Source organism: Poecilia reticulata, linkage group LG2 (genome assembly GCF_000633615.1).
Source record: "Poecilia reticulata strain Guanapo linkage group LG2, Guppy_female_1.0+MT, whole genome shotgun sequence".
NCBI classification, from domain to species: Eukaryota; Metazoa; Chordata; class Actinopteri; order Cyprinodontiformes; family Poeciliidae; genus Poecilia; species Poecilia reticulata.
The window spans coordinates 38,177,456-38,204,158 of record NC_024332.1 but is presented as its reverse complement, the minus strand read 5'-3'; the positions used below and the strand labels follow the sequence as shown (position 1 = coordinate 38,204,158).

General features: G+C 36.7%; 1 protein-coding gene across 6 annotated transcripts in view; it reads left to right on the top strand.

The window, feature by feature from the left end:
• Window positions 1–26,703, top strand: part of lrp1bb (low density lipoprotein receptor-related protein 1Bb) — a 316,436-nt gene that overhangs the window by 263,455 nt on the left and 26,278 nt on the right. For 4 of the 6 annotated variants that reach the window (XM_008402891.2, XM_008402881.2, XM_008402898.2 and 1 more), the window contains exons 58-79: window positions 1,550–1,672; window positions 4,158–4,339; window positions 4,759–4,958; window positions 5,437–5,625; window positions 5,770–5,918; window positions 6,200–6,293; window positions 6,461–6,577; window positions 7,162–7,281; window positions 8,123–8,242; window positions 12,532–12,648; window positions 14,082–14,188; window positions 17,069–17,201; window positions 18,379–18,485; window positions 18,633–18,765; window positions 19,544–19,666; window positions 19,819–19,941; window positions 22,611–22,754; window positions 23,020–23,154; window positions 23,907–24,026; window positions 24,188–24,429; window positions 24,609–24,832; window positions 25,403–25,509. In XM_008402891.2, the coding sequence (XP_008401113.1) occupies window positions 1,550–1,672; window positions 4,158–4,339; window positions 4,759–4,958; window positions 5,437–5,625; window positions 5,770–5,918; window positions 6,200–6,293; window positions 6,461–6,577; window positions 7,162–7,281; window positions 8,123–8,242; window positions 12,532–12,648; window positions 14,082–14,188; window positions 17,069–17,201; window positions 18,379–18,485; window positions 18,633–18,765; window positions 19,544–19,666; window positions 19,819–19,941; window positions 22,611–22,754; window positions 23,020–23,154; window positions 23,907–24,026; window positions 24,188–24,429; window positions 24,609–24,832; window positions 25,403–25,509 (3,109 nt within the window). The remainder of the gene's footprint in view (window positions 1–1,549; window positions 1,673–4,157; window positions 4,340–4,758; window positions 4,959–5,436; window positions 5,626–5,769; window positions 5,919–6,199; window positions 6,294–6,460; window positions 6,578–7,161; window positions 7,282–8,122; window positions 8,243–12,531; window positions 12,649–14,081; window positions 14,189–17,068; window positions 17,202–18,378; window positions 18,486–18,632; window positions 18,766–19,543; window positions 19,667–19,818; window positions 19,942–22,610; window positions 22,755–23,019; window positions 23,155–23,906; window positions 24,027–24,187; window positions 24,430–24,608; window positions 24,833–25,402; window positions 25,510–26,703) is intronic. The other 2 variants (XM_008402873.2, XM_008402905.2) reach the window with 2 other exon arrangements.

Genomic DNA, 26,703 nt, shown 5'->3' with positions numbered 1-26,703 from the left:
TATTTCTGTGGAAAATAATATATAATATGCAATAAAATAATATTAAATTACATTGAATGATTATGCAGCTTCAGGGTTTGGGTTGGGCAATAAAGTTCAGTATTGAAATATTGCAGGTTTTTTTTCTATGAATGTGTTGTAAATTGTCAAAATATATTCATAAGTTTTCAACTCTTTCATGTTTTTGTCATTTTCTAAGAACATTCCACATCTAGTGGTCTGTACACTAACATAATCCAGTGTCAATTTTATTCATATAGCACTTTGAAATAAACACTTGGTTCTGAATAACAAGAGTCACAAAAATAAGCTGATAAAAGCAATGAAAATACTGAAAGAATTTTAATATTAATTGGAACGTTTTAAAGACCAATTAGTGAAGAGAGCCCAGCTGTGAGTGTTTTTCTCTCACTATAAATATAGCTGATCTGAAACAGGTGTCGTTGTGTATAGGTTCAAAGAAGGGTTCAGTTTTAAAATAATAAGTTGAGCTTTGGACGTCTCACAGTGCTCAATTCAATCCATGTTCAGAAAATTTAAAACAACTTGACACATACCAGAACAYGACTGTCCACTTAAACTAACAGCCTGGGTAAGAAAGCTCTTGAGGATGCTTTTCCTGGTCACAGGTCAGCTGGTTAGAACAGACTCGAGAAGAAATTAGCTCATTTTCAAAACTGTGAATAATTACACTTTAACTTGAAGGTTTTAGTTGTCAGGTGATGAAATGTGAATGGGTTTAGGCAAATTATCTAACCCGTAGCATCATTTTAATGAGATAAAAATAGAAAAAAAACATTACTTCAGTCTTTTTTGTTTTCTTTTTACATCCAAGCTCAGTTAAAGGGTCTCAATCCCTCTTCATGCCGTCCTCCAGGTAGATTAATAAAATATACCGTTCAATGTTAGAAGTACAAGARAAAGGTGGATTTCATCTCTGTAACAGATACGCAGAGTACAGAAATGTTCCCTCCGGACCCTTTGCGACCTGTCYATGAAAGTGTTGATGATCTGATGAAGACATTTCATTGCACCTGTCAGATTGTCTGACATGTGTTCAAGGCTCCTACAGTGTGAGACAGCAGGGTGGGGGCACTTGTTTGGTGTGCGGCGCTGTCTGATTGACAGCGAGCTCCTATGAGCTAAACATTGAAGAAAGGTACGTCACTCTGCTCCTTTGATCGGACTGCAGCTTGCTCTCCAGTCAATTTTAAAATTGCTTGTATTACTGAAAGCCTTGAGAGCTATGGGGATATCCACCAAAATCAATACTGCTTGAGCTGCACAAAACATATCACGTATAAAAAGAACATTATTTTTTTATTTTTTTTTTTTTTTTTTTTAGCAATGCAAATTGAAATCACCTTTTGGTTGAGCAGATGAAAATAAATGTGTTTCTGTTTAATTACCAAATGTTGCATATTTATGGTGGCAGTCAGAGTGACAGCGTAATGCTTTCACCCTCCCACAGGGAACTTAGCTTGACCCATTTTCATTCAGATAAATATTAAYATGCTTTAACATGCWATGTGTGTTTTCTATTTCCTAGGGCCTCTACAACATCATCCACCTAGATTTTGACTACAAAAAGGAATTCATCTACTGGGTGGATTCAACCAGGCCGAGTGGTCGAAAGATCAACAGAATGCGCCTAAATGGGAGCGACCTTAAGGTAACTGATGAGATACTGCTGCTGTGACTGACTACCATATGTTGCTTATTTCACTTTGGTGACGAATCGTTGCGTTTCCTGCTCTTACTCCCACTTCAATGTTTACCCACCCATCTCAGCTCTGTTTTTGCTCAGTCTAATTATCAGATTTTGCCGYTTAAAAACATTTTCTGCTTTTGAAACAACACGTGGTTGAAATAGCTCATTATCACCGCTCAGCTAAAGATAGGTGTCTTATATTTTACACTTTCAACATCATAGATTTTTTTTTTATTGCTTCAGGAAAGAGCTTCTTGCTTGCTTAATGGCTCAGATAGAGTGCTTCCGAAGATAACTAATGGCTGTCAGATGAATGTGGCAAGCATCGTGTTACAAATGCGCTCTCAGGTGTTGTCACCAGGTTGGGTAAGGTCAGGGGATCGAAGCCCAGATAGAAGAGCTGATGGGACATTAGGATAACACTTTCTGGGTCCCCGTGCCACATCTCATTAGCTTTTGTGTGCTGAGCAATAGGCTTATTTAGCTCTCTTACATCCACAGTTTTCAGCCTGAGCCATTGACACCGCTTAGCAAACTGTCTGAAACACGGATCCATGAGCTTATGACRTCGGGTTAATTAAAGAGTTACTGACATGAGCAGCCACTTGCACAGGTTTGCTATATGAGGAAAAGCATGAAACTGAAAAGATGTATGGATTTTATTTGCAAAGGTAATGATAGTGGTATTTAATTAGAAAAATAGTTAGTGGACATTTTTCTTTTCATTTTTCACTTGGACTTCAGCGCATTATTTCATTCTGAATCACATCGTTGCCACATAATTTAGTTTTAATCCATTTAGCTATGTAAACGTTACCTGTGTCCATCCGTGATTTCCGTTTTTAAGTAATCATTTTKATACAGAGTTGTGTTTCTAAAGGAAAATAAAGATTTTTGCTGACATGSAATTCTTTTTTGTGGCATTTGTTGCCATGAAGTAAATTAGTTTATAAATATGCTCATATTTAACTGCCACCGCACTTCTTCATGCTCCACACAGGACCTTGATATGCTGCCACAATGATTAACTAACATRACCTTGCCACAGAAGGTTGGTGCATGCTAAAAACAGTGTCTTCAACGCTCATACTTTATGCTTCCTGGAGAGCCCAAGGTATGCCAAAGAATCTCGCAAACCCCTGCAAATCCCTTTCGTTTTTGTCTTTTGGATTTTTTAACATTGTGACGAGGTCATAAGCAGGTATTTTGAAGGTCTTACTATCTTTTCGTTGAAATGGCGGAAACAATGGAGTGTCTAACCGGCTCCACTTTTTACATGCAGATCACTCAACATCCTATTTTATATTTATTTTTTGAAAAGTCATATTCAAATGTTGACATTTTCCAATTTTTTTTGTGGAGCAGTTATTCTGAACAAGTGATAACCTAGATTAMTACAAGAAGAAGGATTTTATGTAGAAACTAAGGCTGGGAATTTAACGCATTAATTTTGAGGAAAACTAATGTGTTTATGCAGTCCAGAGGAACCCACTGCTCTTAGACTACAGTTAGTCTTTCACCCATTCGTGCACTAAATCACATGCCAGTGGTGGTAAGCTACATTGTAGCCATAGCTGCCCTGGGTCAGACTGACAGGAACAAAGTTACCATACAATCAGTGAAACAGGAACCCTCTGACCACCGCCATTTTTTCTTTTACTAAGAAAACCTCTTTTCTTCATTGCAGCAGGGAAGACTTTTGATTGTAGAGTCTAATTTTAAAGTCATCACTCATTGCTGCTTGACCTTATTAAACTGCTCCCTTCTGCTCCCCATGAGACTAATCAAGTAATGACTGTAGGTGAACTCCTTCTGCTTTGCGAAAATACCATTTTCAACAGAAATGATCCTAATCCTGAGCAAATTTCTATTGTACTACACATTTTTTAAAATATTTTAATGGTACTGGTAGCCTTTATTTGCAGTAGACTAGTTAGGAAATAGAGAGGGGGAGGACAACAATACAGCAAAGGTCTCAGGGTTGGGACTCAAACCCCAGACTGCTGCGTTGAGACTAATAGCCTCTGTATATGGGGCGACCGCTCTACCTCTACACCCCGCGTGCTTCATAACACATTTCTTTGTAAATATATTTGAAGGGCTGACCTTTTCTTCACAAACTAGTGTTAGAAGCATGCTTTTATCTCTGACAGTGTTCTGCATGCAAATGCACATTAAAATAAAGCTAAGGCTTTTGGTCTGCAGCCTTAGGTCATTACATCACCTTGCAGTATTCTCAACAACCTTTTGTCATGCACAAGACTCGTGTTTAACAGTTACCATGGCAGCACATGACAGCTTCTCAAAACCATTCAGTTTGAAAAGTTAAGAGAGCCCAAAATGCAGTAGGAAAAAAAGTATTTTGCTGAGCATAGCTTATCAGTTAAACGTTTTTTTTAGTRTTTCAAACTACTTTTACCAAACTTTTTGATTTCTGTTTTAACAGATTGTCCACAGGACAGCGGTGCCCAGTGCTTTAGCAGTGGATTGGATTGGAAAAAATCTGTACTGGTGTGACGCAGAAAAGAAAACACTWGAAGTGTCAAAAGCGAACGGCCTCTACCCGACCATCCTGATCAGTTCTGGTCTCAAGAACCCCACAGATCTTGCTCTGGATCCCCAGACAGGGTGAGAATATTAAAACTACAGAGCTTACAATAGCTTACAACTGGATTTTATTCCTAAAAATGACTGATTCTTGAATGGTTCTTAAAGCAAGTTTTTCAAATGCATACTTTTTAAAAAAAGACAAATCATAGTTTTTGTCATAGTTTACTTAGACACGCTTACACACATAATCTGTGGAAATGAGAATTTCCTTTTTTATGTAACGTGGTGTCATTGTAGTCAGTGAACTTTAGGCATTTGTTATTTTCAGTATTTTTGTTTCCTTTTTACTAGCATGTATACTCACATTGTTCATTTTTACCTCCATTGATTTATCTGACCCGTATCTTGTATCGCCTTGTTATTTTGAACAATACTCCATTTTATTGTTGCCTACAGTGACATGCAGCTTTTCTCAATTCTGCAATATTTGTGACTAGGTATGTGTTCTGGGTAGACTGCTGTGAGCCCGCTCAGATYGGGCGTATAGGCATGGACGGCCGGGGGCAAATGGTTATCATTGACACAGAGATCTATAGCCCCACTGCTCTCACTATTGATTATACCAACAAGAGACTGTACTGGGCAGATGACAACCACATCCTGTTTGCCAACATGGATGGCACCCAGAGACGCAAAGGTGAGAAAGAAAGCGGTGCGATAACATGAGTTGCACATTTAAAATTTTAAAATTAAGTTTAGACAAATTATATTGTTAGACAGATGTTCGAAGATATTTTCCATCCACTTTTTACTGTGAACTGATTTGAAGAGAAACACTGAGTAAAAATGAGTGACTGTAAAAGTGAAAATCTGATGCAGAGRTGGTTCTAGGAAATTTTGGAAACCATGTAAAATTTCCTCTTCACAATTTTGCGYTGATCTGCCACATAAAACTAATGAATATTGTCTTTGCAACATTCTGAAAAGTGAAAGACACTGTATTTTATTATAATTTAAAATATCAAAAAATATTATTTGACTATCTAAACACTCTATTTTGAAAATCCTTACAGATCTATTATTTAATCTGTTGAACTGCTTTAATCTCCAAAGGTTTTTTGGATGATATTAACCCTGCACAGACAGAGAACTAAACATATGACTTCCTTTTTTAGTGTCCTATGACCATATCCAAGGAGTAATGGCACTGACTTTGTTTGAGGACTTTGTGTATTGGACTGATGGGAAGTCCAAGTCACTCCGACGTGCCCACAAGACTACAGGCACTCAAGCGATTGAGCTCCTCAACTCCTGGCAAGCCATCAAATCAATCAAGGTCTACCACTCACTACGGCAGCCTGAAGGTAAATAGTGCATCAGACTCTCATGTTTGTTCCATCCAGCTAACAGTTTTGTTCCTTAGTTGTTGTTTTTCTTCAGCCGGAAGAAAAACATGCCTGATGTCAGACCGTTTGAGCTCTGACTTGTATTTGTATTTTGCTGTCCAGTGCCCAAGCACCAGTGCCAGATTGCAAATGGTGGATGCAGCCATTTATGTCTTCTTTCCCCTGGTGGGGAACACAAATGTGCCTGTCCCACAAACTTTTACCTTGCTGCCGACAACAAAACCTGCCTCTCCAACTGCACGTCCAGTCAGGTCAGCTCCTTTCTTCCTCCTTCCCCRCCATGTCCACACCTGCTGTGATCATGTTGTTTGCTCCTCTGTTCTGATCAACACTGTTCCACCTGAAGGCAAATTGCTTTACTTTCATGGGCTTTTCTTTTCTGACATGAAGGGTGAAGGAAATGTTTGGGTATTGATTTTAACTCTGGCTTTGAAGAACGCAGAAGTCTAACCAGGCASTCGAGAATGCATGTCGACTTCAAATTATGTTCACCCACTCCCCTTCTTTTTTTGTCTCTTTTGTTCCAACACAGTTTCGCTGTGGGACAGATGAGTGCATCCCTTTCTGGTGGAAGTGCGACACGGTGGATGACTGCGGGGATGGCTCAGACGAGCCCCCTGATTGCCGTAAGTGRGATGTTATAGTTGTAAACCATAAAAGCATAAACTCTGGGGCAAAAACATGTTATTTTTCTCTCTATTTCCTGTTACAGCCAGAGCTTTGACCTCTTTTATAATATATGTCCCATTTTTATTTCTAATTGCACACTGGGTTATGCTTGATTTTTAAACAGCGGAATTCAAATGTCAGCCTGGGCGTTTTCAGTGTGGTACAGGCCTCTGTGCTCTTCCTCCCTTCATCTGTGACGGAGAGAACGACTGCGGCGACAACACGGATGAGGCCAACTGTGGTAAGTTGACAGTTTACTCTGCTGGAGTACCTGAAAAAATATTTCACTTTTTCACATGTTGATGTTAAAGCACAAACATCAGTGYGTTTTATTGGGACTTAATGTGATTGATTATAAAAACAATTAACTAGTTGATTATGGAATAGTAACCTAAAGATTGATACTTACACAAACACACTTCCTCTTATTTCAAATCATATAAGTTCCAAGTWAAGAGGCTCACTGGTAACAAAAGTGAGCAGGATTGAAAGTAAACATGCTTTTAGTCATTTTGTGCTTTTGCTATGGGTGTCATATTAGAAGTTAGACTCTGAAGGAAGTTAAAGAGGCTTAATGACAAAATCCAAAGCTGCATGATGAAAGATAAACTGGCAGAAGAGCAAATAGTAAGAGGTTTACTGAAAAAAAAAAATACTTGGTCACAAATTGAGCAGAGTACCAGCATTGCCCCAGACTCACCACGGGTAAATATAATAGGCAAATGGGGAAAATACATTGAGTATTCAGTGTGGTGAATAAATGTGTTTCTGGTGTGTTTTYGTTTTGTTTGATTTTGSTCTCCTTCTTATCGTTTTTCCTCCTAGAGACATACATCTGCCTGTCAGGCCAGTTCAAGTGCACCAGGAAACAGAAATGTATCCCTMTAAACCTGCGCTGCAACGGTCAGGACGACTGTGGTGACGGAGAGGATGAGACAGACTGCCGTGAGAGTTTGCAACATTACTTTTTATTGTCTGAAGAAGCTATTAATAAAGCATTGGAATAAGAAGAATTGGATATGTTTGTGCAAGCACTCCAAAAAAAAAAAAAAAAATGTATATATACTGCACAAAGCTTTTGATGTCTGAATTTTTTTAAATTGATACAAATCATGAAAGAAAACATCCTAATTTTGCATTTTTTAAAACTTTTATTTCATGCCTGTACTTGAACTGCAYACAACACCCCATTAGGATTACGTAGTCCTCATTAGGCATTCTGGAGACGACTTGTGTTATGGCCTGCTCTTGTGAAAAGGGATTAGAAATTGAATCGCATAGAGGATAAGAGCAGATTTTGTCTGCAGTGATGTAACTCATCAKAATATCACACCCTATTCAAGACTTTTCGCCGGATGCGTTTGTCTTTCCGATGATTACAGAMGGGGTGAGAGCGAGGGAAGGAGATTGCGAGAAAGTCAGGAGGAGAAAAAAAGACTTTAATTAAAGTGAAGCTAATTACTTYAGCCCTGCTTAAACTACCAGCATGATTGGATGCGTTTTTGAATGCACCTTTGTAATGAACACTGCGCCATTGAAATTAAAATGCTATTTGAAACAATGTCACGTTATATAAAAAAGAAGCTGCTCCTACCTTGTTGTAATATAGCATAAAAATGAGGGCAAAGAAGAAATGTTCGGGAGGCATAATTTGCTTCCTCACTGTGTCTTGCATCGTGGTAGCATTCCATGATGACTCAGGTCTTTCTACAGAGAAAAAAAATKYATCCTGAATGATGAAAGATGTTGCTCTTCTCTTTCATACTCCTTTTTTTTCTGAATACAGCTGAAAGCACCTGCTCCCCTGACCAGTTCCAGTGTAAGGCATCAATGCACTGCATCTCCAAGCTTTGGGTTTGTGATGAGGACCCCGACTGTGCAGACGGGTCAGATGAGGCCAACTGTGGTGAGTTATGCGACATTAGTTTCCCAGAAAGAACACTCKTATGAATCTGCTTAGATTGTGATTAATTTTACCCTTGAGTTTATTCTAGTCTAACTCAGTGATTCAGTCGCGTTGCTTGTTCTTCTGGTTCGACTCTCAGCTGAATCTAGATGCCTTCAAGGCCACCTGCTAGCATTGTCAAAAATGTTCTTGGCAGTTAACAACACAATTGAACAATTTTGCTGCAACTCCTAACTGTGTAGTTAGTAAAGAAACAGTGGTATAATCTCTCAATTATAAAATCACACAATGTTTTGGTGGCTTGAGTGGACGTGAGCTGAGTTTAAACTTTCTKTGAACCTGCAGTGAGAGAGTTTGTTACATCATGCGTAAAAGAGCAGCCATCCCTGTAGCGAGAACAGAAATGTAACGTTATTGGTTCATCGAACCAACGAGGGGATTGTTGGTTTGATATCAGTGAAAATATGTTTTCTAAAACTCCTGATACTTTTTTTGTAGATTAAAAGGCTTTCATCAGACTGAAAATTCAGTTCAAATCAGTAACTTCATTAGCTTTAGACTTGTTTCCTGTGTGAGAATATCTTATAAAGAGTTGACGCGAAGTAATTAAGTTCAAGATATGCAACTGCTCCTAACCCTAAGTTCTATTGTTCGTTTTGTATGTTCACGACTTTTGCTCAGACCTAGCAGTATCATCTGGGCTGGATGAATCAGTTTTTATTCTAACCAGTTTTAAGTATGATCTTTCACCTAAGGCAGGGATGTTGAACCCATTTTCTTTTTGGGCCATATCAAGATCATAAACCTCCTCAAAGGGCCAGTTGTGCTACAATGTATCTGTAGAACAAACTGAATCAATAGTTGTCTCTGCATTCAATTATTATTTATTCAAGTTATTTAATATTAAACATCTTTTAACATTTTGTATTATACAAATAAAAACTGCTTTGATTTTTTTTGAGTATTTAAAGTCAAAAGCCATGAGGCCCCAGGCCTTCAGTTTGACACATAAGGCTTCAAYGTTCAGGTTGAGTTAGTTTTTCCACATGCACAGCAATGTAGTTAAATGACTGCGTTGATTGTCAACAACACCACAAGCACAGTGATTGTATGTTTTAATATTTAAGTGTTGGTTCAGCCTCCCCTGTGCTGCATTTTTGAGAAATCATTTGAGCTGCAACGCTCAAAGCATGATAAATTATACAACGGGATAATTTTAGGGATAATTAAAGGGAATTGGAGCGGGATGAAGGAAGTTTAAAGGATCCTGACCATTACAGTTTTCATTAAATAAAAAAAAGTATTTAATGCACAATAAAATTTGCCTTCAAGACCAGTTTCTTTACAACTTTTACTGTGCACATAGTTGAGGACAAAACAAGAAAAATTAGATCACCATGGGAGATTTTAATAAACAGTGACCACAGGAGGTGCAGTCAGCTCCAAAAACAATAACAAAGCTTTCACAGCAGAGAAACCCATATCATATCCTTATCAGTCCCAAAGAACATTGTTTCTTCATTTATGAGGATTTCAACAAGGAATTCATTAAAACTGTCAGCAGGAGAAACAAATAACTTTAATTATTCCCTCACATATCTGGTTGTTTTAAACGGGCCAACAAGATTGCCAGATTTTTTTAATAAGCTGTTTATAAAATATACATTTTTAAAGCAAAGATGTCCATGTGACATCGGTATTGTCTAGTCATCAGGTTACGAGGCGGTCTGAAAGCTCTGTTCTCATTCTGATTTTTGTGCTTTCACACATATATTTAGTTCTGCCTAGGTGTGATGGCTGTGCTTGATTTGATCATTCCCAGAATGGCTGTGCTTGCCAGATCTGAACATGGCCTGTGATGCAACAACCAGCACTACCAAGGCTGATTTATTGTTTTGTATTTTATTTTATTTTTTGCCTTTACTGTTAAAATTTAATTTGTTTTTTGTTCTGTTGTGTTTTGATACCAAGTCAAGAAGTGAGAGGAAAGGGAGAGTGGGGTGTGAGATCCATGCAAGGAAGCACCAAAACATTTGACTAAAGCAGAATTAATCTTAAACTAACCATATCATAAATTCGTAATTATCCTGAAGCAGTAATATGCAATTGCTAATAAACTGAACAGATTAAAAAAACTTGAAATCTTCACACTGCAGCATTTATATACTGTTCTGGGTTTTTTTTATTTGTTGTTTAGTTTTTGATTTAGTTGTTTTGTTTTTCTAGCTGATACATGCATCAACTGATTGTGGAGAAAATGGAAATTTACTTTTTGGACAGTTTTATTGTCAGCAGTGAGAAGGTAAAAGTGACAGCAGTCAATATGGATCACTGAAATGGATATCAGGCTGGAATCCTGATACTAGATTCTTCCTTATCTCTTGTTTATAGATTATTTCTACCTCTTTCACTGACATCCAGGCATTAAATAACTCCCATAAACCCTTACTTCTCCATATTTCCCTTAAATTACACCACATCTCGGGATACTTCAGTTGCTTTCAGGACATTTGTCTCCTTTCTCTGCACAATTGTAACATAGGAATTATGTCCAGTTAGTTTGTTTTTGTTATGTGAGTGGATGTGGGCATGTTTTACTGCGACTGTCACAACTATTTCAGAGCACAAAGACAAGGACTGGGACTGGCTTTGACTAAACACCATCCAGTTTATACTCCACTTACTCTGGCCCTTATGCTTTGATGCCATGGATTTCTTTGTAATCTCAGTCTGTTTCATGTAGTATTGTTCTTTGTACTTCTGCTTCTATGAGTGATAACCTTAGAAGATCCTCTAGCAAAGCTAAATAAGTAAAAATAAAATGAGCCACTTTATCACAGATGGTTTTTGCTCCTCAGATTGTTTGCACAAACAAACTTTTAGCAAATGACATATCTTCATTTTGCCTATTTTTTCTACACTTAAAATAACTCTGATAGCGAAAGAAAGTTGTCCTTGTCACTTTTATAATGAGCTCTGACCCAAAAGAGTCATATTTCCAAATTATTCTCCCTTATACATGTATTTAAATGCTGAATGCACCCAAGCTGCTCCCTAATGAATTGCTGCCTCTTGCACCTTCCTGTTTCTCCGCCTGCTGTCATGTAAGAAAGAGATTCAGGCGGAATCTGCCACCCACTTCTTCACCCACGTCTCTTTCCTAGCTGATAACGTCACCAGGGCTATTATCCCTGGATGATGCCTGCTGAAAGAATACTTTTATGAATTAAAAGTCAGGATAATTATATTTAAAAAAACATTTTTAAGAAATGTGGTGGAATTTTAAATAAACATTAATCTGGTTGTTGTAGAATTCCATTGACATATCCATGTACTAATGCAGAGCAAACTTTCTGATGGAAACACCCAAAGCAACCCCGAACTGCTTCTATCTTATTGTTTTTTTAACTTAAGAATATACATTTGACTCAAAACACAAACATATTGACTTAATCCATGTTATGGCTAGATATTATGATTTCATATTAAAATACTTGAGAAACTTTTTCCACTGCATGAGTCAGTATTTCTTTTTTTTTTTTTCATAATTTTATCCCAGCTAGTGTGCCTATATAGCAGCCTACCCTGTATAGTGGACAACTAACCACACAGAGATGTTCTATGCTCATCATTGTCCCTGAAAATTATGCCCTGAGAATATTAGTTTTCTCTGTAAATATCCTGAAAGATTAAGTCAAACCTCAGATTTAACAGAGTCAACCCATTCTGTTAATATCTTGAGTTTATTGCTTGATCAAAAGTTGTTTTTTTTCTTTCATAACTGTGACATTATCAAGAGTACATTTTGTGAAATCACAGCCTAAAATAGATAGAAAACAGTATGGAATGCTCAAGAAGTATACATTTTCAGTACAGCAACTAACCAAAAAAAGAAAGCCAAACAGTATGGTAGAGTATTTCCCATTTTACTTCTCGATCACCGTCACGTCTTGTCTGCGATAATGCTGAAAGGAGCAGAATCACAGCTTGAATGTGGCCTAAAAGGAAACACAAGTCATACTTAGAAATGTTCAATTTTGCCAACTTTTTGTTACCGATCGGCTGAGCAGACCTGGCAGCGGAGTCAGGTATTTCATCTTACGGTGTATTAGCTTTTTGAATGCATACTATGTTTTGAGCTCACAGTCAGACTTGCTCAGGGAAACCCTGAGGAAACGATGATTACACTTTAAAAATATGATAGCTAGTGCTGTATTAATATTCATGCTCTTTGAAGCCATTTTCATCTGTATGCGTTTTTTTTCTATTTCTTGCTCCTGATGAAAAAGATGAAAAGACCTGTGGACCTCATGAATTCCGCTGTGAGAATAACAACTGCATCCCCGACCACTGGAGGTGTGACAGCCAGAACGACTGCGGAGACGGCTCAGACGAGGAGAACTGCAGTGAGTATACCTGACAACTTCACGTGCTCTAAGCTCTGTTTATTTGCTTGTATACACTGTTGATGCTTCGCACGCACCGTGAAGAATTTGACGCCCTTGAGGACACCTGACTGCTTTTCTCACCGACCATGACAACGCCTTGTCCCATTCTCAGAAATAATATATGCAGCTTTGTGCATTCAGGGTGGTTCTTCCTTATCAATCCAACATGACTCAACTCCCTCTTTTAAGCGCGCTCATAATATCTGTGCTTCTTTTCTGAGAACAAAGTTAAGCTCAGGCTCTTGGGCTATTTTATCTACTCATGAAATGTCACTGCTAACCCGCCTTGTTAAGTCTCACATCCTGTTGTGTACTCAACTCTTTGTATTTGCGTGGGGGGAATTGTTTGCCTGTGTGTTGTATGAGCTCATGCATAGACTCTGTGTGCTTTTTTTTTTTTTTTTTTTTTTGCAGTGTGTGCACATTTTGCATGATTTATTAGACGCTCGAGCCTCCAAACCTATTAATGTCACTTAAAATGCAAATAAAGGCCAGTCAAGAGTTGGATGGAAAAAAAAGACATAAAGCAGCTGGACCARCAGACAATAGAGGGGCTGCAAATCAGATTTTGCTGCAATGCCTGCTGGGAGTCTGTCTTACAGCACAACTCATAATACATGCCCATGGTTAGCTAACAGCCCATGATAACAAGGGAGGGCCCAGACGATGAATCTAATCCAGCTGTTTAGCACCAGTCTAATATTGTCCTTAGGGAGAGACTACCTCTAATAGCTGATACAAGATTCTTGGTTTCATCGACAAATTCTTACTCCTGATTATGAAAGCCACAATCAATGGGTACATTTAGATTTTCTTATGTTTATGCTTATGCATTTTTTCTGGTCTTTTAGCCTTTCCCAGTTTTGAATACAACATTACATTAAAGGATGAAACATAAAGTTTTTACCAGGCATATGCTGATCCATAAAACTTAATTTGATACAAGCCTTTTAAGGACATCTATTTGCAGATTGCAAGTCCCAGAATGAAACTCTATAAAACCAATATGAGCTTAACATTTTTACCATAATATGTTTTACTGTTTTACTCTTAGTTGCAATGATTATAAATACGTAATCAGCCTGGCCATTGCTTTTCTACACAACCCCCTTAATAATAATTTCCTCTCAGTGCTCCGTCTGGGCTTTCTCTTATTGAAGAGGATTTCTCTGGTAGAATGTCTACCAAACAGAATTAGAAGTTGTAAACGATGACAGAGATTTTCTGCACTACTTTAAAATCATAGCCTGCCTGTAGCTTACAGTAAACCAACAACATGTATCTGAAGTTAAACTAGCATCTGGAATTGGTTCAGGACAGTAATTACTTTAGCACAAAATTCATGAACATGTGTGAATTAATAAAGAGTGGATGTTCTGTTTCCCATACAGAGCCTGTCACCTGTAACCACAAAGACTTTGCCTGTGCAAATGGAGAGTGCATTTCGTCCCGGTTCCGCTGTGACGGAGATTACGACTGCTTGGATAATTCAGATGAGGTCAGTTCCTGAGTTTTACTGTTTTTGTTTATTTTTAAGAATTAAATTTGCCACATAAAATGACTTCACAAGCAGAGCTATGACACCTACATTTTGGGCTGTGTGGCATATGGGTTTTTATTAGTCTGAACAGAGAGGATGTCCATCATACCCCATTAAATCATTATGTGTTAGCTAATGTGTAATTAGTGGGTCAATAGGTAGCTTGAATTAAAATTAAAGGTTGCAATATCAAGAGTGTAATATTGTGAAAAGAGATCAAAACGACATAATTGGGTCACCAACACTCATAAATTACAGTGGATCAGAGCCAAATTATAGCATATAGGTAATGTGTTTTTCTATGTAACTGATCACTTGTTCAGTTTGTCATTACAGACGTAGCTAAAGTTTGAATTAAACATCGCAATTGTAGAAAAAAATTAAATTTTGCTCTGAAAAAATTCCTGTTTTAGTTATATTTCACTGTGTTGATATAAATCTCCTCGCCATGGATGTCTCACTACAGAACAGTACAGAATATTTTACTGTGATGAATTATTCTACCTTCCAGTGCACTAGAGCATGAAGAACCATATTAATTTGCTTTTGGTAATCCTAATCCTTCATGCCTGTAGAACTAACAAAAACTGGTTGTTTAGTTCATTCAGACGCCTGAATATCTTTATTTTTAAAGCTTAAAATTGCTTTTGTAATTTGACGCAGATAATATGTGACAAAATGAACCTAAATGCGCATTCATTTTAACATTGAAAATTAAGAAATAAAGCCCCATTACAGATAATGTTGTTTTGTGATGCATAATACAAGGACAAAAGCTTGTTGTTAAAATTCATTATTCTTTTTAATATTTTGCCCTCTTTAACATTCATAATATTTGTTTTATATGTAATCTCTTTGCATGCAGGTGCTTCAACCCTAATTAACCCTTTGTGAAGTTTATCCCAAGTGTTCGCTTTCTGAATTCATGTTTGCAAATGCTTTAAGTAAGACATTAAATTAAGGTCAAAAATAAACACCCAGAAGGAATGGTCCAATTTGGGTTTGGTATAAATGGGTGAAATTATCTTTTTTCTGTTAGGCACGAGACCTAACAGAAAAAAACAAAAAGCTAAGAGGGTTTCTCATGACTTTGTAAAAGTAATGATTAAGTTCTTTTCAGAGTCCTCTAGCTGAGTTTCAAAGCAGTTCATCTAATTTTTTAGAGAACTCAAAGCACATTTAAAAAAGCACTGCCTCTTCACCTATTTGCAAACCTTTGAAGCTATGGGTGGACTGTGAGGTTTGAGGACTGCATTAGTATGTCATTAGCTTGCAGTAGTTGTTAAAGTTCAGTAGCATTTTCCAGAATAGTGCCACCCTCACTATTTTCATTTTATGACCAGTTTTATTGCTTTAAAACAGATTGCTAGTTTTTAATATGCCAAATGTCAGTGGGCATTAGTAGGTGTTTTCATATTATCAGCCAAATGAAGTAGTTGTTTTAAAGGGGGTTACGAAAAATCGACTGTTTTGAGCTTTATATCATGTTTGTACACTCCAGGTATTCAAAAGGTACTTGGAGTGTTCCTTTGATTCTTTCCTGCGTGTTTAAGATCTGTAGTTGAAGCCATTCAGGGTGCCTAAACGCTTGCTCATACAATGTGCCGCTTATTTCTACAAAGCTTCTTGCAACTGCAGACTTGACCATAGCTTGTCGTTAGCCTCACCCCTTCCCCAAGATGTCCACACACGGTTCCAAAGTAATTAGCAGCAGTAATTAGCAAACACCTAGTTGAACTACCTGTCTGCTGAGCTTTTCAAACTAACTACTACTCACTGCAACACGCCTAAGGACGTTTGCGAATGCCATAATGAGAAGCATTGTTGTGACGATGAGCTGAAGGCGGAGTGTCAGAAAGAGTAGAAGCTTCTTTAAGAGACACTGGTCCAATTTCAAAGCATTGAAATGTAAAGTCAAATTTCTTTCATGTTATGTTTGATATATATGGAAATTTAACAACTGAACGTAACTTAAATACTTGATTGTGCTATGAAATGGCTCTAAATGACTGGAACATACATAATACCACTCTTTTAAAATAAGTTTGCAATCCCTATTTCTTCCTCTTTTCCCTCAACTCAATGTTTAAGTTGAAAATCGTTTCTGTCCTTATCCCCAAAACAACCCAAAGGCTTTACAGACACTCTTTCCTCTTTGGCAGTTCTACTTTATCTTGGGGTCCTTTATGTTCTCTGCAGGATCTTAGCTGTTCCTAAGGTTGTGCTCTTCTGGACACAGAGTCCAAGGGATTTCTTCCTCTTTGAGTCCTGTTCCTTTTTGATCAATCCTTAATGTTGCTGTTGATGTTGTAACCACTACTGCCCCATTATCTACCTAGTCAAAAACCTCACTGAATGGTTAGCCATCACTGCTGTGTCAGTTTAGTCAATGACATCCTGCAGGATCTTAGCCTGGTCATTCTCCATAAACCTTTGGCTTTCTTACTGTGACAGCGGAGTTCATTGTCTATATTTGGCACAAAAGTTAATCACTTAAAAACTAAAATCCTTATTTGTAACTGATTAGTATCACTAATCACCGTACAAAAACATTTTTTTTCTTTTACATTTAGTACAAACATCGTAGATTTACATATGCTTAAGTAATATCTTCCTTTTACTTTGCTTAAGATAAACTGTGTAGGAGCATGTTTTATTGCTTGTGTTAACTTTTAATATTTTAATACAAATTTGTGGATCATCACATTATTTTTACTAAAGTAACTTCTGATTTTAAAGCTAATGTATAATCATTGGTGTGAAATACAAATGATTATAAATCAAAATAATTTTTTGTGTTTTTTTTTTAACTTTCTTATTCTCTGAATTTGTTCTCAGAGAGGCTGTGAGGCGCGCTGTGCAGATGACCAGTTTCGGTGTCACAACAACCTCTGCATCTCACTCAAGTGGTTGTGTGACGGTCAAGAAGACTGCAAGATGGGGGAAGATGAAAAAAGCTGCCATGGAACAGGTGTGAACCTAGCAAAATAGCTCAAATGATTTTCATTTTTGCTCAAAGGATGGCTGCATGTTCTGCGAGTTATTTCTCAGATCAAAAGTTTCCTGTACAAAAACCAAAATTATTCATTAAAAAAAAAAATCTTTTTTCTCAAAAAAAAAAAAAGTTGTTTTTTTTTCTTTTTCCTTGGGCAGTCTAAAAGGTCTTCATGAAAAGTTATGTTTCACATTTTTGCTCATGGCTCACAAATAAAAAAAAAAAAAATCAACCAAAATGTTCAGATATTTAGGTCGATGCATTATCACATTATAACTAGTGATATGTGATTAGATCTCTGCTTCAACTAACAGAATCAGTCCATCTTTGGCAGACTGCTGTGAAAAGGAATCAGAGGAATTGAATAATGAATAAACTAGAAGTGTTCATCCCACCTCCAGATATTCAGAAATGGTTTTATTCATGTCTGTAGAAAAAAAGCCTCACTCAGAAGCACATCTTACAATCCAAAAAAAGGAAAATCTACCAAACTTCATATCTCTTTGTCTAGTATGAAAATATATTGGAAGTGAAGGGGCCCCTCAATATTAGGCAATAGGTTATTATTTCATCATTGATTTGAAGGATTTTTAAGTTTTCCTCTGCTCTATTCTAAGCTTTCACCAATTTCTGCCCACATTTCAAAATCACTTATCTAATCATTGTGTAACAGTTTCCCTATCTTGAAAATCATCATAAAAAAGCTAGTGTCTGTCATTTTATTACATTTTTTTTTCTGAGAACTTTATATGACACTCTAATTCCATTGATGATCCATTTTTGATAAGCCTTACTGAAAATGTATTTTATTAAAACATTAGTTGTCTTTGTCTGTCTAAGAAGTATTTTGAATTGGCAGATAGACCATCACCCAGAACCAAAATACATTTCAAGAAAATTTCTCAGAGGACCTTCAGAAATGTGCAAATCAGTTTTAGAAGCGGATCCTGAAAATATGAAAATCTTTTGTTTCAGTTCAGTTTTGTAGCAAAAACAAAAGCTGTCATCACTGAAGAAATACTTTCAAGAGAAATCATCGCTCTTTAAGATTGGTTTTTCTGTCAAGATAGTGTTAGTCTAGAGCTTTGTAATAGTTAAGAAAGCGAAAGTGCTGCATCTTCCGTAAATAATATCTTAGCACTTTTTCTTCCAGTGGGCCCATCTTGCTCTGTAAATGAGTATGTGTGTGCCAGTGGAGGGTGTGTGTCAGCCAGCCTGCGGTGTGATGGACATGACAACTGCCTTGATGGCTCAGATGAGGTCAGTACAGCTTCACACGTTTCCAGGAATTAAAGACATCACACACCAATGTGTGTTTATTATGAATAGTGCTTCAACAGATTACTGTGTAAAGAGTCTATTTTTCATGTTTGCTGCTTGAGGATTTTGTATTTTGTTGTTGGACAGATTGGTTGTGTGAAGGAGTGCAGAGAGGATGAATTTCTGTGCCTGAATCGCGCTCACTGCATCCCTCGACGCTGGCGATGTGATGACGTGTTGGACTGCATGGATCACAGCGATGAAGAAAACTGTAACCATGGTAAAAAGAAGGAAAAACTTAGATAATACCGCAATATGTTATATCATATAGTTCCAGTTAGAAGGTTAGACATGTTTTTTTTTTTTTTAATTATGCATTTGATGCTTTCTTTTTCCAGGTGAAATGATTATTTAATAGAGAACTTCAAAAAATACAATTCTGGGAATCTATTTTTATTCACTTCAGACAGGTCCACATTTAGAAACAAAGGCTTGGATATATACATACCCACTCATTAGGTCTAAAAGCCCCTTATAAAAGCCAAATGTAACTTTCCCTGTAAGAAAGGGTTAAATATAGGGCAGTAGACATGTGTGTTTTTTATGCTGTATGTATATTTCTGACCCTGTGTGGTTTATCAAAGTCACAAAAAGAAAAATCAAGCTCGTAAACCCAGTTTTTGTTTTTTCAAAAGTAGAAGAATTTGTAATTTCAGTCCACTCAAGAATAAAAAGGAACAATCATATCTGACTGGAATGTTATTATGAATGTAAAAGCTTATGCTAAAAGCTGCAGCATTTATAAAATAAATTATGCAAAACAAATTAACGTCTAATATTAGAAGGTCAAAGTAAATCCAGTAATATGACATTTGCAAAAGCACAGGAGATGAAAAGATATCAAACATAATACAGATGAAAATGTAGCTAAATGTTCAATACAGAAAGAGTTTTAGCCTTCTGATTTAATTAGGTAAGATAATCCATGATATCTAAAACTGTTGTACTTTGTAACTTAACTTGCTGTGATAAAAATTGTGGAAACTTTGTGACTGCAGGAACATTTTTCTGTCGAGCCGATGAATTCATCTGTAATAACACCTTATGTAAGCTCCACACATGGGTATGTGATGGCAAGGATGACTGTGGTGATAACTCAGATGAAGATGCAGAAATGTGCGGTAAGTTTAAAATACCACTCACAAGATAGCACCTAAAAGCCACCTGATGCATTTATTTTTTTTACTTCTCTGTACCACTAGAGAAAAGATGTTGCTGCCTCTCTTAAATCCCAACAGCAAATTAATTTGTTTTTGCATCTTTTGGCCTCCAGCTAAGCTTCCTTGCCCACCTACGAGGCCTTTCCGCTGTAGAAACGATCATGTGTGTCTGCGCATGGACCAAGTCTGCAACAAAGTGGATGACTGCGGCGATAATTCGGATGAAGAAGAATGCGGTAGGAAGCAAATATTTGATTCTCCAAACAGGTTGTTTATGTAGAAAATGTATGAACACTTGGTGGTTGATAAAAATTGAAGCAGATATTGTTTCCACTTACTGTATGTTCAGATTTGTAAATTTATTATTTCTTCTTTTTTTTTTTTTTTCATTTCAGTCAGGGAAAAAATTTGCAAAATAGTTTTAGCTTTTGTGTCCCTCTTTCATGTCAAAGTGAAAATACCCAATTTAATGTTTCCAAACGCTTTGATTCTCCCTTTTCTGGTGTCCTGATATCTTTCCACAAGCTGTCTGTAAATTCTCACAGAAAGACAAAAAATGAGAAATAGCTCCTGTTTTCTATCATTCTCTTGTTCCTCTCGTCTTTCATTCATCTTTCTCTCTGATTCCATTGAGACCCTCATCCATCTCTTACCTCAGTCCATTACCTCTCACCATTGTATGCCTCTTCCATCTATCCATCTCCTCAATTTCATCTTAATCCCATCATCCTCCTCCCCATCACTTCATTATGCTCCTTTCCTTTTCATTCTCACATTGTTGGAGAGTGCCAAACATACATTTTTTTTTTTTTTACGATACACAGAAAAAAATGTGAAGATGAAAATCAAACTGTAATTTTACCTGCCGCTAAGATAATAACCTCTTTCTCGACTAGCTGCAGAAAAGATGTGATTGTGTACATTCCTTAAACTGAAAATTGACACATTAACTGTCATTTGCTGTGGGGATGTGACAGTCAATATTTTTGCACTGCAGTCAATCCAAGTTATACAAATTTTTATCTTTGCCAATAAGCCAACCGTCTCTAAGCGCATTAAAGTTATTACAATCAATGGCCTTCACTTGGACACAGTTTGTTTATGTATATATGGTGCAGTGCTTGGAGTTCATGCAGCCTACAGTTGAAAATCACGTCACCCATTGCTTTGTTCATATATCTTACATTACCATCAAGAACGATGCGGACAGGCTGCTCATCTTTTTCTCCTGTGTTTAACATCTAATCGATTGGCTGCTTTATAAGCTCTGCTGTATGAGATTCACTCAGCTGCTGGGAATGCAGTGCTGAATGCGTTGGATCAAGTGAGGATTTCAATTTAGTGTGCAGTGAAGCTGAGCAACGGCATCAAGCAAACATCAGAACTCCAAAGCCAATAACTGTAACTACTGAGAAAATACCTTTGTGAGCGAGGAAGAAGTGCAACACTCTAAATCCCACACTGCACTCTTTCAGTTTGTGTTTTTAGTTGAACAGCCCTGTACTTTGTTCACACTGACATATGCCAATACTCTGAATTCTGTAGTGATCGATGATATTCCAATTGCTAAATAGTATGAAACAAGCTATGCACTCCCTAAAGTTTTAAGACAATACATAGAATAAAACATTTTATGTGCTTTGTCAGATCATGAGAAACTTAAAACCACTGCAATGGGCAAATGGTTAGCTAGCTGAAACTTAACTGGTCACACATCAAAACATGTGGATGAAATGTGTATCCTAAACCAAAAACAGTGGTTCTGTCTTATCTCACTGGGACAAGATACTACATATTTCTTTTTTTTTTTTTTTTTTGAGGTGATGGTATAAAGATGAGTGCAGGTTGAATTCTAGCAGGTATATAAGGAGCGAATATATCGAATGAGTGACTTATCAAAACAATTCCAAATTTGCTGTGGAATTGTGTTAAATATTGAAGCCTAGACATGACTTAAATAGTTCTATTTATTATCATCGGCTTTAACCTGTGCTAGAAACGGTGTTGCTGAGAAAAGCAGAACACATGGAGGAATATTATTTGCTTGCACGTCTATGCCTTAGGTAAGCACAAACCTGCAAAGACTTGAAACCCTAACTTTTGAATTTGTTTTGGACGTCAGCTCAAAGTAGCAAAAAGAAAATTATAATGAACAAAACAGGGGAAAAAAAGTGTGCCTAATTCTGCTTTGCAATGGCAAGAGTTGTGTGATGTGTTTCCAAGAGGAAACTTACGAAGCAGTCCAAACTGCTCCAATTTTTTCAACTGTTTTGTATCTAGAATTTGCACTGGATTCAAAAGCAGATTACACCAAATGCATTCAGACAATACTTGCATATATATACTTCCAAATGCTATATTTTTTTAAACTTAAGTTGACGTTCATAAATAAAAGATGTTAAAATTAACTAAGAAACGCATGCCAATGATCATTTGTTAGTTTTACTTGATCATTTCACTTAGTTACTTTGACAAACAGCAGGTACTTGGTAGAGCTTTGGAAAGGGTAGGTCTACCTTTCATTCTTTTTCAGAATTAAAAACATGAACAAACTCAGATTTATACTCATTTGGTATGAACAAATAGTTCACAGTACTTGCCCCTCAATGAATAGAACCATTTAATAACTCATTTAATTAGATTTTTCCACGGTGAAGTAGCTCGAGTGTCTTATTATTTTCCAAAAAATAAAAAACAAAGAACTAAAAAGTAAACGAGTTTATATCACATTTTTGTCCCTTTTTGACATGAACAGTTTGGAAAGAATGAGTTGAATCAATGTTCCAGTGTTTGACCTGCCTCGGACGGTTACAGCTGAGTTAATGCAATTAACTCTTCAACTGTTTAATTCCATATTTTAAAAAAGATTTATATTGACTTTGCTTTATTTTCTTTCCTGTCAAAGCAGAGGTGGTAGCTGGAAGGCCTCGGCCTTGTGGCAAGACAGAGTTCACCTGCAGTAATCAACGTTGCATCCCTATGCAGCTTCAGTGTGACCTCTTCAACGACTGCGGCGACGGCGGCTCAGACGAGCAGGACTGCAAGTCATGTAAGAACAAGCTGGTAACTTTCGCAAAGATATCATTGAAGCTCCTGCAAGAGATGCAGCGCGGCTCCCTGTGAGGTTATCGCAAAGAACAGCAATCTTCTCATTTGAGATGCAAGGTTTTGTTGTTTGTGATAATAAATGTTTGAGGTGTGTTGTGTTCTGTGTGAGTGATTAGGATGCACTCTTAGCTGTTGCACATCAAAGGAAAACCCCAGCAGTCAACTGAGATTCAGAGGCATAATCAAAGACCTGTATGTATTTGTAGTTTCCAGTGGAGATGTGTGCGGAAAGAAAACAAACCCATGTGGGGAGGATGCAATTTGCAACCAAACAAATGCTAATGCGATATGTCAGTGCAAACCTGGTTTCAAGAGGAACCAAAAGACGGGCCAGTGTGAAGGTAACGTATGAGTATTTCTGTGTTAGTCATATTTGCAAAAACTTTTGCTAATTTTAGACTTGCAGGCTTTTAAAGGTTAAGCTTATGGGGAATTTCATAGCAAGATGTCAAGATGGAAATAATACTTTTTATTGTCTTGTTCCAGTGGTTTGGTAGACAACTCATCATCAGAGAGGTCTGTTTATTATCAACAAAAAGGAGTAATTAGTGGTGGGACTTGATTACATTTTTATTGGAGTTAATTGCAGGGTCTATAATTAAATAATCACAATTAACTGCATTTTAATCAAAAGCAATATTGACAAAATAAGCAACATTTTCAATTTAAAATCTAATTTCTCTGCTAAATTGTCAAATAAATAGATGTATGAGCTCAACTGCAAAGATAGTTATCCTCTTCAACACCACGAGTGAAGATAAAGTGAAATGATTTCAATTTAAAAAGAACATTGTTACCCTTACCAGGGCAGATAAGCCAACATAAACCATAGTGTGTTTTTTTTAGAGGAAAAATAGTAGAAAGGCATAAAAATGGTTGAAATGTGCTCAGAAAACTTCTGTTGTAGTGCATTTGTAACAAGTTACTTGAACTTCCCAGGAACAGATGAAACACTTTTCACCTCATAATGGAATGTGCAGGGCAAAGAAAATTAACGTTGTTGGCCTTTACATGTTTCAACTCTGCACTTTTTCAGTGACACGAAAACATATAGATTTGTAATGATGTTAGATCTCTCTCCCTTGTTTTCCAGAGATGAATGAGTGTCTCCAGTTTGACACATGTCCTCATTACTGCACAAACACTAAGGGATCCTTCAAATGTACGTGCGATCGGAACTATAAAGAGATGAACGGCAACTGTGTTGTTAAAGGTATGAATATTATCGAAATGTGTTCCAGTTTAAGACTCGGCTTACTTTAGTTTGATCTGTTTTTATGTATCATGCTTAAACTGCACAGGGTAGGTTGTTAATAATTTATACAAGCTTTCATTTCCTTTTTTTTTTTCTCAAATTAACGACTGTCTTTGCAGGACAAGATGACAGAGTGCTTTACATAGCCAACGACACTGAAATCCGAAGCTTTGTGTATCCATATAACCAGAGCCAGGGACATAAACTGCTCACTCACATTGAGGACAATGCTCGCATTATCGGGATGGATGTTCTGTTTCATCAGCAAAAGTTTATATGGGCTACCCAGTTTAACCCTGGTGGGATCTTTTACAAGGACACTCTTGAAAGAGGCCAAACCAAAGCAAATGTTAAGAACATTGTAAGTGCTTCCAGTGCCTTTATTTGTCCATCTATCAAAAACTGCTATTGCTTCACGAGTTGTCTGAGTTTATAAACTGTGTGTTTGGTGATGTTTTACTGCGTTGCCTTTTATGTGACAAGTTTAGATGATGCATGCACAGGATTTGAATAAGAGAACCTGCTTTTTATGCATTGCAGTGTTCAGATTTCCGTCGTCCTAGAGACATTTCTGCTGACTGGATCACGGGAAACATTTATTGGACTGATCACTCCCGGATGCACTGGTTCAGCTATTACACAGCCCACTGGACTAAATTACGATATTCCATAAATGTGGGCCAACTTAAGGGACCAAATTGCACTCGCTTGATTACTGACATAGCAGGAGAGCCATATGCCATTACTGTAAACCCAGCCAGGGGGTGAGTTGTGTACTCAGACACTCTTTTCTTGATCACACTCCTTAAAACACATTCTTCTTATAGCTTTGTGGAATGAATCGGATTATTAAAATTATAATATGAATAACATATATAAACATTTTTGGACTTTACTTTTTAACACCATGTAGAAACAATGTTTTTGAAAAATTTTTAACTTTTACTACCAATTGTGTAATTATATACCTGCATCCCATAGTCATGGTATGTAGGTACCATAACTACATTTTAAGTGATAGTGGTACAATTTTAATCTTTCTTATTCCATTTTCTTACTTTGCATTTGGCTGTAAATAAAAATTTGGGAGAAATATTTCTATTATTTCATATGTTAATTCACAATATGTTTGTTGCTACAACAGTACAATATTAAAAAAATACTAGAACTCTTGAGAAAGAAGGCTGTGGCAGCAATTTATAAAATTGGCCCCTATGCGTATAAAGTTCTATGCATATGTTATCAGGCTACATTAACGCATTTTTTTTTTATATGTCGTATTTATTTTATATTCATGCAGAATCCTGCACTGTTATTTGCATGKTTTCTTGCAGAATGATGTACTGGAGTGTTATTGGCGATCACTCTCAAATAGAGGAATCAGCCATGGATGGATCATTACGCCGAGTTCTTCTGGAGAAAAATCTTCGGAGACCCACTGGTAGGTATATCTGCTTTTATTATTTCTGTACGTTTTTTGTTTTTTTTTCTCTATGGTACCTTTTTATTACCTTAGTGTCATCCGGTGGAGATGTCTGGAAAACGGAAAAAGGCGCATTAGCAAGTGTGTGTTTTTCTTATGCTGCGAGTCCATCTTTGAGAGTGATTATGCGCATATGTAAAATGAATTCTTTTTTGATTAATACAAGCAGTGTGGCTTTCTGTGGCGTATGATAGAAAATGAAAACACACAAAGGACTTTTTTGTTTACATTTGAATCGTCATACTGTTTTTTATATACGATATATTGTACCAAAGTTTCTACTAAAGATGCATTTAATGTATACTAGATGTGTAGTGGTGCGTTTCAACTAATTAACTTGTCATATTTGCAAGGCTTCCTTTTGATACTATTGAAGCTGAACCAGTAGCACCTTTTTGTTACACGTTGATAAATAGGTGCCTCTTTGCAAACAGGTGTGTGAAAATAGGTATTCCTACCATAGCAATTATATGAAACATAATTATACCAAGGTGAACAAAAAACACTCTAATCAATAAAGTGTGCATGTTTCTGTATTTTCTAGTTCATTGTAAAATCAGACTCTTTAGCGTTTATTGGTTTCTCTGGTAAAAAAGTGCAAAAAGCCTTGGGAATATTTATTGTTTTATTTGCGGTTTCCAAGTCTAAGTGAGTCCTAATGCCAAAAAAGCTTTGAAATTACTCTCTTTTGTGTCTTCACAGGAGGAATTTTCATTTAAAATCTGTATTCAAAGGGCATATTGTGGGAAAAAAAAACATCTACAAAATGCTGCAACACAAACAACTTAGCATAATGCTTTTGTAATTGAGTGTTGTTGGCCAGCCCAACATGCAGTCTGCATTTATTGCTTCCTTCAATTCGACAGAGACCCTCAATAACTACTTTTCTAATTTCAGCTACTTCCATATGCATTTCAATAAATTAGAACCGTAGAAAAGTTCTTTTATTTGTGCATTTCATTCAAAAAGTGAACTTCAAGACACATTTTTCCTACTTGAAACAAATTGATCTTAATTCCATGTATTGTGTAGAATCATTGTTGTGATATGTTTCTCTTCATTTTAATGATTACAGCTAATAAAAATCTAAAAATCAGTTTCAGGTGTTCAGATTAATACACCAAGCTATTTTAAATAATAACAATATATATA